The sequence below is a fragment of the Anarhichas minor genome, unplaced genomic scaffold (assembly GCF_050575085.1).
Source record: "Anarhichas minor isolate MPS153535 unplaced genomic scaffold, ASM5057508v1 ptg000033l, whole genome shotgun sequence".
In the NCBI taxonomy this organism is placed as follows: domain Eukaryota; kingdom Metazoa; phylum Chordata; class Actinopteri; order Perciformes; family Anarhichadidae; genus Anarhichas; species Anarhichas minor.
The window spans coordinates 12570274-12585811 of NW_027466479.1; the positions used below are offsets into that span (position 1 = coordinate 12570274).

The window sequence follows — 15538 nt, forward strand, 5'->3', positions numbered from 1 at the left end:
GAGATATTTGGGTCATAAAATAGTTAAAAGATTACATCATGGACCCCGATAGTTATGAGAGCATTCGGCCACTAGGTGGGGGTGCGGAGCTTCTAATACACAACCTGCTGCTCACACAGAAGGACAACAACAAACCTGAACAAAGAGAATCCTGACTTGCAGTAGTTAATGTAGTTTCACAGTTTCCTTTTCTGTCTTAGTAGCGAGTGATGGAGCGGTATCTTTAACTTCAGAAACAAGACGGTTTATCTTTCAAAGTGCACGTTGATGAATCACGCCTCAATGCGGCAGGTGCTCAGCACATGTGGTGTTGACTGATGTAGTTTCTCACTGATTTGGCTGCTGACTTCGCCATGTGACGTAGCAAATAGGAAAACAGCCTTTAACTGGAGGACATGGTTCAAAGGCTCTGTGTTAAAAACATGTCCTTGTCCTTCAGCAAGGCTGAATCCCTGCCAGTTATTCTGTAGTTCTGTAGCTTCGGCTTTTTCTGTAGAGGGAGGGATAGTAAAAATACGGAAATGTCCCTGTGGGTAACCACAAAGTATCATCTTCTGTGGCATTTCATTTTTACTCTTGTGCCTCAGTTTATTCTTAGTTGCGTGCTTAAAGTCCTGACTTGGTTTCAGTGTCTCTTATTAGAACCTAAGTGACACTAGAAACATGAAGTGAAATGTGTCCATGCAATCCTTTTTTGACCGCTTCCTATTAAAAGACGGATGTCAGGTCACAAACCCAATTACAGCAGACTGATATAAGAATAAACAGCACTGTAACGTCATTAGGCGTACATCCGTTTTGTTTTACTCTCGTGAATAGTGTTCGCTGTCTCTAGATGGCTTTTGTTGGTGGGTAAAAATACACTACATTTAATTAAGCATGCGTAACATACTCCTAATGAGCGGAAAGTAATCAGTAATTTGATTGGGAGAGCTAAGAAAAGCAGAGATAAAGAACAGGGAAGCGTGAAAATTGCAATCAGTGCTGCAAATATGACAGTTCACCAAAATCCTGAAGATTATTTTCCAAACACATGACAATCTGCTGACAGTGGCGTTTGTGTCACACAGAGGTGTAAAAGTGCAGATTGGTTTCAGTTCCTTTTAGAAAGTAAAATGTGTTGTGTGATGTATGGTTTGTCAGCTCTGAGTTGATCTGCCAGCCTCTGAACTCAGACCAGCAGTGACAAACAACCCTTTTTTTGTTTTGTTGCGCAGGTATCAGAGAGAGAGACGATCAGCCAATCAGCAGACAGTCCAGCAACGGACGTGGCCATCAGCAGCTCTCATAATGGTCCTCTCACCAGCGGTACAAGTAAGCCAAGATAGTTAGCTTTAACGTAGCATGTCGTGTCTGCGTAGTGCATTTAGTCAACTATTTGAACTCTACGGTACTGATATCAGAGTCACTGCTGTCCTTTACGTTCAGAATTCAGCTGCATGATGATAACAGTAGCAGCTGGTGTTTCAGCTTTGGTTCACTTAAAACCTCATCAGGTGTTTGTTTTTATGCACAAATATATGTGTTGTTCCTAAGCATTTATACGTGGGTGGTTACTAAATATCACTAACAGAAAACTGTAAATAGTAATGGATTTATTCTGCAGTGTTGAATCAGTAAAATTTGTCTAATTTCAAGAAAATGCTAAAAATAAAAGCTCTCATAGAAAACACATTGAAAGTCACCAAATGAGAAGCTTTTTACTCGCCCTTATTCCCTCCGTTTTGTTTCCCTCTGCTCCACCAGTCCTCACGGACACACAGGACACCAGTCCCCAGCCGTCAGAGGAGATGCTCTCCAGCCAATCAGAGCTCAGGTCCTCCAAGTGTCCTCAGGACCGTGAGCTTCCCAGCATTCCTCCCAACAACGCCCTTATTGGGGACAGACCCCCAGCCTCAGGGGACAGCACCTATGAGGTCAATGTTTAAAGTCACCTTACCAAAGCCCAATCGTGTTTTTACTTGCTCTGAGCTCGAATGTGGCTGTTACAGGAGAGTAAAGCTGTGATTGGTTGAGCTCAGGTTCAAAACATTAAGGGAAATCATTTTTCCACAAGATGCTGATTGATTTATTCAGTTTACAGATAAATAAAACGGTAGCATTAACTGTATTTTCTTATGTACAAGCATATTAACGTATGCGTCTGATATCAAGGTGGTGAAGGAGATTGCGGTGGCATCCCGTGACGTCAGCGTTGAAGACTCCCTGTACGAGACGGTCAAGGAGCTCAAAGACCCCCCCGCTCAGCTCGGCCTCCCCAACGGTACCATCGAGCTGAGCCCCGACGAACCTCCCCACCACCCCGCTGCCCTTCTCAACGGCCACCTCAGCCCCTGCACACCTGAGCGGGGGCCCCTGTGCGCAGGGGTGGAGTACGCCTCCGTCAACCTGAACAAGAAGAGTCGTCACAGCGCCGACATGGAGGCCAAAAGGCGCCCTGATAGCGCCGGCGTTCCCTCCCGCAAGCCTCTGGACGAACCAGAGGAGGACCTACCTCCGCCGGTACCAGAGAAGGTTCTGGATGAAAATGACAACCAGCCAGTGGTGATGAATGGGCTGGCCGGGGCTGGGCTGCACAATGGAGAGGTGAGAATGGTGTGCGTGTGCGTGTGTGTGTGTTTAGGCGGTCAACATTTGCGTAGTGCAGGTTGATTCCTAATTTAATAGAACAGATAAAACCTCCGTTAAAAGAGCAATGCAGAAGCTGAAAACTAATTAAAAACGCAATTGGAAAAACCTTTTTAAACAACAAAACATAAGAATTTGAATTATTTATTTTCAGCCATATTATGAGATTCTATCTGCGAACAGACACAAACGCAGTTAGCAGCAGGTCACTAAAATGTTCATCAGATAGCTGGAAGCCTGAACCTCCTTCATATTAAAATGTTTGGCAACAGTAGCATGAGCTGTGTAATTAGCTGTCGAGGTAGCTAATGGTAAAAAATCCAGATAGAAAAAAAAAAGAATTTAGTTGGCATTTATATAAATGTCATTCATAATGTTCATCTATTACAACACTGTAAAAGATCAATATAGCGAGACAAAAACCGAAGAGAACAAAGAAAATGATGAGATGTGTTGCCACCGCAATTATCATCTGCTAAATTGCATGCTCGGTGCTGCTTTCGGGAGGGTGACAGACTGAAATTTGAGGGAGAGGAAATGGTGTAGCAGTGAAGGGAGAAGAAAATAATGAAAGTGGGAGCTGGAGTGGGAAAAGCAGGCTAGAGTAATAGACAAAATAGAGATAGTGACAGTGAGATGATGGGAGAGATAAACTCAAAAAGAGCTGAGAGGACCCCGAGGCATAAAGGGTGAGAGAGAAACCGAGTGAAGAGTGAGAGGCAGTGAGATAGAGAGAAATAAAGCAACAAAAAAAAACTCCCAGCGGCATACAAATGAAGCCATCTGTAGTAGAAGATGATGATGAAGAAGAAGAAACTGTCTTGTAGACAGAAAAAGAGGTGAGAGATGGAGACGTAAAGGAAAAGAGAGCGAAGAAGAGTCAAAAGAGGTGGGGAGGTAAAGAGGTGAGGTGTCATGCGCCGAACAGAGCAGAGCTGCTGCTGCTGCTGCTCTCAGCATGCTGGCGTCCACATGCCGAGATCCATCAGAGAAACACACACTAAGCAACAAACGTACACTAACACACTCTCACAGCCCAGAAAGAATTGCATCAGACTGTTAGAAGCCGACAAGGCAATCTGCCACAAAGCTGCATGTGGCTCATATTCACTGCTCCTCCTCCTCCCGGGGCACAACTTTTCCCTTCTCCTATTTTAAAGGGTGTTTCATGGAATGGCGCGGCTCTAAGGGTGGCAGTGATGGTTGGTGTGCCAGTCGCCCACTTTGGTTTCAGATCACAACAACCATTGGATGGATTGCTGTAAAGTTTGGTGTAGATACTCGTGGTGCCCAGAGGACGGATCTTCATCACTTTATTGATCCCCTGGCTTTTCCTGTAGTTCTTTCCTTTGAATTTTGACTATTGGAGGTATTGCCATGAACTTTGGTACACACATACGTTCATTGTCAAAATTTGAATCTCCAGTATTTTTGATTAATGACCAAATACCTGCAAAACTATTGCTCTTCCTGTTAGTATGCGGTGGTTAGCATTTAGCAGTGCCTGAGTGCAGCTAAGAGCTGCTAGCATCACAGTCAACAGACCGGCCTCCTACTTCAACTTTGACCTACTGTACTGGCCGTAGTTGTGCAGTGAGGATTTAGTACCAACAGTTCAGATGGTGCTCTCATTTCTGGTTCTATCTTCAAATAAAGTGGTTTAGATAATCTGGTTACAACCGGTCTGGTTGTCTGGACTCTTCCTTCTTATTCCGATGGACTCAGACTATCCTTTAAGATGTACTTGGTTCTCTTTTCCTCTCTCCATCTCCTCCCCCTCGCCATATTTCTCCTCTTCTTTGACTCACATCTCTGTTCTCTCTCCTTGGTGTCTGCTGTTGTAGCCAATTAGTTAATCGCTGCTGCTCAATTGGACAGCAGGCGCGTGTAGCCTCATCTGACCCCCCCGAATCTATGATATGATACACTGAGCTGTCGTATATATATATCGAAAATGTACTCATTTATGGATGCACCCACGTGTACCTCGCTGGCATGTCTAGTCAGCATTAATTCTGTTATTCCTCCCCATCCCCCACATTACACACACACAACAGACGACGACGTGTGTGTGTGTGTGCTTACATATATTCTGCTCCACATAGACTCCCCGGGGCTGATTTAAGGTTAACCCCGAATGTTCCTGGCTCCCCGTTGTTTACGCCCGTGTATGACCAGGAGCCGTCGGTGATTTGTCTTGTCAGACCGAGTGTGTGTGTGTGTTGTGCATGAGCCTAGTGAGCGCCAGCTGGCCACTATCACTATGACAGTCTGGCTTTATGATGGATGGTATGGGTTATAGGAACTCTCGCTCTGTCACACACACACACACAGCCTTGCATGTAAATGTCCGAGAGGAATCCCCTCAGGTCACAGCTCGGCAAATGCGGCTCATACACACAGAGGCAGGCGTTCTAATATACACACATTTTTCCATGCATGCACCCAACATTCACTGCAGAAACACGCACAAACGCACACTCGCTCCTCTATTTGTGACCTTTCATTCACAGCCTCTCTGATCCCGCGCATTTATTGAACCGCCATAAATGGCAGCAACACTTGTTTGCAGTCGTTTGCATGCTTGTCGCCTGTGGGCGACGAATGTGCAGGCGCAGGAAATGAGTTTGACCCAGGGCTGCAGGGATTTACACCGGGGACACGGTCCAGGTAAACTGCCATAGTCAGCACCATTGAGTTGCTTATCGCTTAAAGGGAATGACTATTTTGAGTATGTAATATGTGTGTGTTAGTGTGATATCGTGTCATCATGTCAGTTGGTGTTCATGCGGTCTGTACATACTATAGCAACAGTTTGTTTGGAGTTGTTTGTGCTCTTGAATGAGGATTGCAGATAATCTGAGTTGATGTACTCGTACCGATTTGTATGTGCGTGTGTCAACATGCACGTCAGCACGATTGACACATTGACACCTGAGTCGTCCGTCTTCTGAGGCCGCTGTAATCAGCTTACTGTCATTCTCGCACGTCCTGTACGTCATTGTGTCTCTCCTACGTACGCATAAACACATTCCCATAATCCTCTCTCACTTACACAAACGCACGCGCAGAACCCATCGCGTCTTATTGTAACACGTCAAAAATATGAATCTCTCAGATGTGTGTCGGACATGACAACAAACGCCCAGCCACACGCTGTTAATGGGTCTTTATGTTCGTTAAATATGCATGAAATAAAGTTTTAAGACTCAATTGAATGCCCATATGCATCAAACAGAGGTTAAATACCGTGTTTATTGCTGACTGTGTGACTTGACGAAGTGAAAATCTCTCTTCAATTTGCAACGACGCCTCTGCCAAGAACATGGAGGCTGCAAATTAGATGAACAAATATTGTGAGACGCACTCAGAGGTGCAGCGACCGGTTCAAGTCACCTGCGTCCATGTTTCATACGCTGACTCCTCCGGGCCACTCTGCCTAATTTGGTCGGCTAATTAGAGCAAAATGAAAAAGAGGGCCGTGTTACAGAGTGTGTGTATGTGTGTGTGTGTGTGTGTCGAATCTATAAATGTAATCACGTCTCCAATCATGCGTTATCCATAAAGCAATGATATTGATTCAGGCGTTTTGAGAAAATGACAGAGAAACGTGTCTGCGCGACGAGATACTACGGCACATAGCTGGAGCGAGCGCTTTGATTTGTTTATTCAGTACATAAAAGCGTAGCATGTGTGAGGAATGCGCCCTTGACAAGCACCAAGTAGTGTGCCTCAACAAGTGGACAGCTTTCCCTTTTTTTTTCCAAATGCATTAGCATTAACCTCGGTACTGGCTGAGGACAGAATGTTTTCCTTTCATTGAGTCAGAAAATCAACACGAAAGAGAAATGTTTTCCTCTCCGAAAGGTGTGTAAAAAAAAATAAAAAATCCCCCGTGATGTGAACTATTTAGTCATCGCTGGCGGAGAGACCGAGGTTCTTGTTTGACTCCTGGGGTGTTTGGCGCTGTTGTCAGACGTGCTTTGTTGATTCACGGCCCCCTCATTGATCACAAGGCAAAGTGGACCGAGGCTGTGCACAAAAATCCTCACACACTCTTTGTCACTGAATATTGACTTTTACTCAGTCATTTTCTTAATGAATGGGTGGTTATACACACCTTCAGCTTCACATGTATCACGGCAGACGCCGAAAATGCAGAGCTCGTTTCTCTCCCACTGCCGGGAATAGTTTAGATCAGAAGTTCACTTCATCGATCGGCGACCAAGTGAATTTCTTAAGCCAGTCAAAGAGGTTCTCCACTGGTGTTTATGTTTTGGAAGACTTGTCAATAGTTTGCCAGCATGTTTTAGTAATGCAGAGCAATAAGAACTGCAACTATTTCTCAATTGCACTCCCCCCAATGTTGTTTAAACTCTACAAATCACGTCTTTTTTTTTACACCAAATTCTTAAAAAAATAGAAATGTAGGACAAGCCCTCAAATGTTCCCAACAGCCACCGTCAGGAGTAAGAATCCTCTTTATAGTTTTAAACGTCAGATTTTTGCCCTCAGTCTTATTCATACACTATGAACCGTATCTAGATCTATCTTTTTGTTCTTTTCTCCTCCAGTTACACTCCCCTCTGTCTCCTGCACCGGGGTTCGACAACCACGTTCTGTCAGACAATGAGGTAAGTGTGTGTTAAACTCCCCTTATTCCCCAAACTGCCGTCTCGTCTCTCGAGACAGCAGCGCTTTACTCTGTGAATGTTGATGCTCCGAGCACTGAAACGAAACAAAAAGAGGTTGGAACTGGTATAATAGTAATACAACATCAGACAATACGCAATTAGGGGAAAAACCTAACAGGGATCTTTTGGTACACATTCATCAGAGACTGTTTTTGGACAACTTTTTATAAAAACAAATAAGGGCAAATCACATGTGTTTCTTCTCTGTCCTTCAGTCAGCAGTGTACTCGACAGTCAACAAAACAAACTGTGACGATGCTGAGAACGAGGAAGACAAAGAGCACGACTACAGCAGCATCGCGGAGCTCAAAGGCCTCGTCTCGGCCTCTTCCTCCAGTGACCTCTACGCCACCGTCCGAGATATCTACGACCAACCCGACGAGTCCCCGCCGGGGGAGGACCCCATCTTGGACGCCACGGATCCCGGCTACGAAAGCATCCGCATCCCAAAGACTAGTAGCTCGGATGACGACCGCTGGGCCGGGGCGGGAGCGGAGGGTTCAGACGCTGCCAAGGCAGAGCCCGACTACGAGAGCGTCGGAGAGTTGGGTCTGGGCCGGGAAACGTCCCGCCTCTGAGTTTTTCCCTCCTCGTCGTCTTCATGCGTGGTGCTGTGGGAGAAGCCCCCTCTCTGACGTCACTGCAGTGCTTTGTAAGCAGGCTTTGTGGTGCCACAGCATCCATCATCAATGCATGCTTGGGTACGGTTTATCATATCTGAACTTTTAATTTATCAACCACGGTGAATATCATTGGTACTGGTCGGCCTGGTAGGAAATGAACTGGCGTACCTCAGTCATTGGGCATTAAACATGTGGATGACTGCACTTTTGATCATCATTAAAGTCCTCTTTTGTCTTTCTGACAATGCATATCATGGAGACATTTAACAACACTTGATTGTGGAAAAAGATTAAATAAATACAAATAAATAATATAAAATAAATGTATCAAGTCGCAAAACACTTGCAGCATTTTAAGGGTTAGCTGAGGACACGATCAGTGCCTGTGATGTAAAAAACAAGAATTCAGTGCCATATAATCATGTAATTCATGCACTTACTGTACTTATGAAGGTAACATTATTTGTATGCCCCTTCTGCAGCTGCTAGTGTCTTTCTAGCTTCTTCCAGGCGACTCAGTGTCATGTTTTATTGAGGTGTCAGATGGTGTATTTCCAGCTATTCTTTGTCAGGTTCAGCAGCACCGCCACTGTGCATCATGTGAATGGGTCGGAGGCATTGAAAGCAAAAGCCGGTCTTATATGTGACCTAATAGTTAGCTGAAACTAATTTGTTATATTACGCCACCAAATAGAAATGACGACTTTTTTTGACCGCTTCATGCATTTCACTGCAATCGTGAGCCGAGGGGAGGGGAGGCGGTGTCACACGCGAGGTCTCACAATTCATTTTGAAAGCATTTTTATACGTTCGACAGTCCATGTCCACATTTTTTTGTGAAATTTGTATTTATTTTAAGACGCATATTGTTGTGTAATTGTGAAATGTTACAGAATATGTCTGTGAGGGAAAATTAAATAGGGTTTTCTAGACGTTTCTAGCAATTTTATTTCGATATTAAATGAAAGTGAGTTGTGTGGTGATGACAGATATGAAGGTACGCTTTGCACTGACTTTTTAAAGAAGTCATTGTTTAAAAAAAATACTTATTATGTGAACATATATTCTTTTTATTGGTCATTTTGCACAGAAGTCGAAACAATTTCAAATGAGGTGTAATGTGATAAAATGACATAACATTATTAATACAAACCTATTGATCAACTGTATTATTTTTGGGTTGTCGTGTTCTTCAGAGCCTGCTCTTGGTACAGTGTGCAGCCTTCAGTCGGTGTCCCGGATGATTTTGAAGCACAAGGTGTAATGTCATGGTACTGCATTTATATACCGCTTCACAAACGCATCATCACAATCCAGCTATAGCTCTGCACAATTTGAATATTTTATGCTTTTTAACTTACTAGTAGCACTATGAGAAAAAAACAAGATATCTGTATGTTTGTAGCTTGTACTGACGACATGCCAACTAAGGCTTGTGTATACTTGGAGCACTATTTAACCAACTGTTACTCGCTGAAAGTTGTATGTGAGCTTTTACTTATTTGTACAATGTCCAGAGTGGTATAATTTTTAAAATGAGTCTGTTAAGAGCACTGATGTATGTCTGCCTTGTCTTGAGGAAAACATGCTGTCAAATAGCCTTTGAGTCCTGAGAAGTAGTAACCAATCAAATGTCAGAAATATGGTACAATGTTATGGTACATGTATTTTAAGAAACATATAGTTGTGGTACTTTTTTTTTTTTTTTTAACTGAGTAAATGTGTCAATACTGTTGTTTGATGTTTGTTTTCAAATTCAACAGGGCCAATGCTTTTTGCTGTAAATATTATATTTTGATGCTACTGTATCTCCCGTCTTTCCACAAAACTTTGTGTCACCCGTTTCACCCGCATCGAATATTTCAGCCTCTCCCGCCTTCGTTCATGTTTCATTAGACATGCAGGAGCTTGTTGGCGGTTCAGACAAAGGCAGCTTGCCCACGCTGACTGGTATTAGATTCATAAATGATATCAGACATTTGAAATGCTCTAACATCTTCCAGCAATGCTACATTTAAAGAGGATTCCAATTGCAGTCCACTTCCAGTATTTAATGAACAAAATGTAAATGAAGCCTATATTAAAAAAAAGATGTTCATTTCTTTAAAGAGGTCATTATCATCATTATTTACACTCCCGAGATATGAGTACATTGTGGCTACCAACTAATATGGCTGTGTGGTGCCATTATTTAGATATAATGGTTTTCACAGAATGCTATAAATGACCTTTTAGGAAATTATCTGTCAAATGAGGTGTTTTAGTGCCAAATCTAACCAGGTAAACACAAATACCCTAATAGACAATTAGCTATAATCACGTATTCTCTCTAACTGTTTATCTTGGTCATAGAAACACACACACACGCACACATTCTCCTTCAGGGAATCGGTGTGTTGGAGCTCCACTACTCCCATAATGAGACCATTTGTTCCCCATACAACCAGCAGACAACTCTGCGGTGACACCTGCCTTTGATCACAGGACAAAGCCTGTTTTGGAAGCTATGGCCGCTGTCCGTCACTCCACTCTGTCCCGTTTCCATTCTCTGCATGTAAATATTTTATGACATGAATTGTTCTATTAAAATATATATATATAATACATTGTGTCATTGTGTCTTTTTATTCACTGGGGGCACTGCCATGTAGACGGATCGTAATATTCATATGATTCTCAAAAAAAACATTAGGTTTGACATTAATGAGGCTATTCGTAACTGGGATAACATCCGTTGGTGTAGTCTCTCTGCCACTAGGGCAATAACCACGACCAGTGAATTAGTCTCCTGCCGAACTTGATTTATCACAGCACATGTGAACTTTCCAATCAAAAGGGACACATTTATCAGCCATATCTTTCTTTCTCAGAGAGCGACGACTTGAGTCACATTGTGAGATCACACTTCAGGTTTCTTAAGTGTAGCTCACATGAGCGTGTTAGCGGTCTGTGGGTGCTGTTATATGAGCAGTGTTGAAATGAAGAGCACAGTAAAAAGAAAAGAAAAAAAGACTGCTGGCTCGTCAAATAAAGGTATCACAGTACTTCTGGCAAGGCTGACCTCACCATTATACGTATATTTGCATATCTCAGCTATATTCAGAGTTTGCACATGATGCACTTTATATCATCGTTTCATCATCTAAATTATCTGATGGGGCTGACTAAGATTTGGTTGGCTCTTGCCCGGGCAGATAGATACCTGTGCAGGTTTGATGCTAAAGCATGTTCACCCCAGAGCCTTTGGTAGAATAAACTATGTTAGCCATGTTAAGTAGTGACAATATAACAAAAAAAAAAAAAAGTATATATTGTGTTTACATTCACAAAAGCGAGACCAGTGCAGTTAATCACTTTAATTTGAGAACCAGATCATAGTAATTTAGAAGTCCCACGGCACCTGGAAAGTAGGCTACATGCCTTTAATAACTAGGTTACAGCATAAAGCCTGTCTGTCTGGTCAAAGTTTTCTTTTCCATAGCCTCAATTCCCCCTTTTTTCTCTTTCTTCCCTTCTGCTATACCCCCTCCCTTCTCGTTTCCTCCCCATCCTTGCGTCATTGTTTTGAATGTGGCATCCTCCCGGCTTGCATTACCTTCTGTCGGAGGAGAAGGTGGAGCGGTGGAGGCTTGTGGAGGCGCGTGCTGCACCGACCAATCGCAGCCCGCCTCGGCCGCCGGACCGCACATGTTTACAAGAAGCATTCCGCCGGTAGAGGCTCTGCTCGGTCGGAGCAACGCACGGACTGGAGCGCCAAGGAGCCGGAGCCGGAGTCACGTAGCGGCCGTGTTTTCGACCGTTTTCAGCCTCTGCGGATGGATGACAACGTATATGGCCCAGCGAAGTGACATAATTCGACGTATTTGCTTCCGCCCTTCGATGTCTTAGTCGCTAATTCAAGATTAAAGCCGCCACTTTGTCAAATCGTGTACAAATGTTACTTCGGGTCCCGAACGTGGTGGCTCGACCGTGTTTTGCCGCCGCCCCCTCAGCTCGCAGGGAGCAGTTGGGAAAACAAACAGGTCGAACGGATGGAGATTGGTAGCCCCGGTTAGATGTGGAGGTTATTCAGCAGCAAATTAGTCGCGTTCGTGTTTGTTTGGGTGCTAACTCAAAGTTCTCCTTCAGTTTTAGGTGCATTTAGGCCGCTGTTTGGAGTGTTCGCCTCCCGAGTATGTTGCCGCTTTCTAACATTGTATCAGGGCTGTTGCAGCGCGTAGTCTACCCGCTGCGGTTCTGTGTTTTCCTCGACGTTGTTTACCGGTTCTCATTTCGACGCTTAATGATTTAAATTCAGCGTGTTTTTTTTTGCCGGCTCTGAATTCAGCGAGACACTTTTTTTTTTTTTAGACATGCATACGAGGCGTTTGGTGAAGCGGTCGATCCTCGGCAGCCGCGTTTACGCGCAGAGTCCGACGGGGAACGGTGCCCCGGTGACCGGGGTGGTCCAGGCTGTCAAGCAGAAAAACAGAGACGTGTCGTCGGCCGCAGGAGCCCGGTTCAGCGTCTACACCGTGCTCATGCAAGACGGGAGCCTCAAAGAGTTCTCCGAGGAGGAGATAGCCGCGGGGATCAACCACATTGTAGCCAAAGGACCGCTTAAGTCCAGCTTGAAGGTGTGTGGTGTGTGTGTGTGTGTGGAGAGCGTCCCGACCGGCAGGCAGCGCTTCACTGTTGTTGTTGTGCGGCGCTTTGCAGCGTTTAACCACTTCCTGCACGGAGCGCATTTAACGGTGTCGCCGCCGCCGCTGCTGCTGCTGCAGCCACTTTAGTTAAATTTAACCAGAGGGGACAAAACCAGCATAACTCACAATAGAGATAATGCAAATTCGTTTGCATACTGCATGACATTTGGCGACATCATGTATATATATATATATATATGGGACAAAGGCCTTGATAGGGCCTGCGCAATGTTTATGTGGGCTCGTGGGTGGGTAAGCCGAGGCAAACAAACACGCTCTGACTGCAGCGTTTTGGATATACCCGGTCCGAGTTTTTTTTGCACATAGGCTCATGATTTTTATGCATCATATTTAATACAAACACTTCCATGAATCATGCCTTTTAATTGCACAAATGCACTGAAATAATGTATTATATTTTTGGACATTTTCAGTGATGGGTGGTGCTGCAGCTTGTCGCCCTGTTGAATATTATATGGCTTTATGTGAACTAATTATGCACAACAAGGCTGTTATTGTTGAACAATGGCTAAATATAGATGTTTTTTTTGGGGGGGGGGGGGCTTCCTGTGACATTTTGAGGCAGAATGTTTAAGTTTCCAATGATGTCCAAATGTGTAATCCTGATATGGCCTTAATTAGCAGTGACCTAATTGCCTTCCTTTCCAACTTGTATGCTTTGGTGTCAGGTGGCCTCAGATAAAGATTGTGTGCAAATCCAGCTCTTGGATGGAAACATAGTTTTTGACATTGTGTGTGTGTGTGTGTGTGTGTGTGTGTGTGTGTGTGTGTTCTGTCCTTTGTATAGTGAGGGAGTGACGCATGTGACCGAATAACGGCTTGTTTACTTCTTCGCTGGCTCATCTCCTGATTTAGATTTATTTTGAATGGCGTGGTTTTGTGCCTCCTTGCATTCATGTGTGCTATGTTTTTAAATTTTATAGATGAAGTAACTTACAGGCTGTTTTTTTTTGTTTTTTTAAGTCTTATTTCAGGAACCAAAAACGGAAATGTTCAGCCGCTGTTTGTTACCACACATGCTGGACTGCTCACATTTCCTTTCTGTGAATGTGAGATACAGGGCGGGTGTAGCAATAACACTCTGACATGCCTGCAAATCTCAAATGAAGTTGTAAATGAATCTTTAAAACTCTTCTCAGACATGTAAAGCCGTAACAAAGAGAGATGCAACAGCTCTGCACGGAGAGCTGTCAGAGCAGTGATGGGGAGATGCATTTGTAAACTTGGGCTCTCTTGTTTTTGCATTTGCACGTTTGTGTATGCAGTGGTGCGCACTCAACAAAAAGCTGTTGCACAATACAGTCGCTGGTGCAGGCTGGAGGGGTGCAGCTGAGGCTGAGAGCGTAGCCCCGTCAGCACGATGGTCAAGACGCTTTCAGCACTCGATTCCCACTGAGGTCGAAAACAAGCCATGCAATGAGGAGGTGTGTGTGTGTGTGTTTTCACATGTGCATCTGTGTTGCTTTTATGCGTGCATGGATGTGCCTGCTCCCATGTGTGTATTATGTTGAATGCGTTAGAGCTGACTACTTTCAGTGTTGTAGTGGGGGTTGTTTGTGAGGGCATGCCGCCTGTTTGAGCAGCAGCTGTACGGCCAACAAAGCAGGCACCCCCAGGTTGGCAACGGGTGTCACGCTCCAAAGAATCTGGACGCTCGGCACATTGCCCAGTATGGCAAACGAATGCCCCCTGTTCTGGAACCGGGGGGGGGGGGGATGACAGAAAACCACTTGTTGACTCGTTGGTTTGTGCAAGTGTGTGTTGTGTGAGCAATGTTGCACAGATTTCCTTTTGTTGTCCAGGCCGTTGTTGATTGCGTTCGTACGCCGAGACGTGTGAGTCAATGGAGCAAGCTTGTTGACGAGAGCTGAGTGACTCTTTGTTCTGAAGCGGGGGTCCCAGGCAGGCAGGCAGGCGGGCCGGCCGGCGTCGGCTGTCCTTATTAGTTGGCCGAGCAGCATGAAGCACCGTGACCGCGGGGTCAAGTCTGGAAGCTGCCCCTGATGGTGTATGAGTAATCCTTGAAGGTCAAGGAGGTGTTTATGTACGCGTCATGTGTGCTATTAACACACAAACCCAGGTTTAATATCCATGTTTAATCCCATTATCTTGTTATCGTGTGGCCTAATAAAGTATTTATTTCTCTCATTGGAAAAAAATACTTCAACATGTCGCCAGGCATTTCAGTTCTGCAGAATAACTTCCTGTATTACACTAAACGATGTCGGGTTCAATGAAAATATCTAGTTGTGCTGTTGCTGACTAGTACTGCTGTTGCAATTTAAACCACAATTTATTTTGATCAAGTAACCACAATGCCTGTGTTTAGTTTCAGATGGAATAATGCAGTTGCTTGTTTTTCAGGTCAATCAAGGTTCCTTTTTATAGTATATATTCGTGAATTAGTTTTATTTTTAATGCCAATTAAGCTAATATTTAGATAAATATCACAGTAGTAGAATACTTAATATTGTTCATTTATATGAAATAACCATGGTCGGCATGAGTTTCATATACAGTAGTTTGAGTAATCCATGATATCAATGTTAATTAGCTATCAGCTACAGCGAAGTAAATTTGCTGGCAACAGTTCTCAAAATAAATATTGCAGCTCTTGCCACTTCTTCACACTGCGATTTCAGTAAAAACAACGATGGTTCAGCTCTGGTGTGACATCCAGTGTGACATCGTCATCCTGCCATCATTAACATTCCTAATCCCGGTCACATGCATTAGATGTGCTACTGCAAAAATACTTCCGAGCAACAAAGAACAATGGGAGCTAAGAGACGCAGTCGGGCCCGTGGGATTCAATTTATGGTCTGTGTCAGCCTGCCTCATCATGACCTCTGACCCATAAAGGCTCAAGACTCTTTACGCTTGACAA

The 15538-nt window shown here is 44.1% G+C and overlaps 2 protein-coding genes across 3 annotated transcripts in view; both read left to right on the forward strand.

Annotated features, from left to right (window-relative positions):
- pag1 (phosphoprotein membrane anchor with glycosphingolipid microdomains 1) overlaps positions 1-10549 on the forward strand; it is a 41390-nt gene extending 30841 nt beyond the window's left edge. The window contains exons 6-10 of the mRNA XM_076105472.1: positions 1218-1314; positions 1747-1916; positions 2155-2586; positions 7203-7262; positions 7538-10549. Coding sequence (XP_075961587.1) covers positions 1218-1314; positions 1747-1916; positions 2155-2586; positions 7203-7262; positions 7538-7900 — 1122 coding nt within the window. The 3' untranslated portion in view covers positions 7901-10549. The remainder of the gene's footprint in view (positions 1-1217; positions 1315-1746; positions 1917-2154; positions 2587-7202; positions 7263-7537) is intronic.
- Positions 10550-11544: 995 nt separating this feature from the next.
- znf704 (zinc finger protein 704) overlaps positions 11545-15538 on the forward strand; it is a 51324-nt gene continuing 47330 nt past the window's right edge. Inside the window, exons 1-2 of one of the 2 annotated variants that reach the window (XM_076105470.1) lie at positions 11545-12117; positions 12296-12561. In XM_076105470.1, coding sequence (XP_075961585.1) covers positions 12298-12561 — 264 coding nt within the window. In that variant the 5' untranslated portion in view covers positions 11545-12117; positions 12296-12297. Of the gene's footprint in view, positions 12562-15538 lie in introns of both variants that reach the window. The other variant, XM_076105471.1, reaches the window with a different exon arrangement.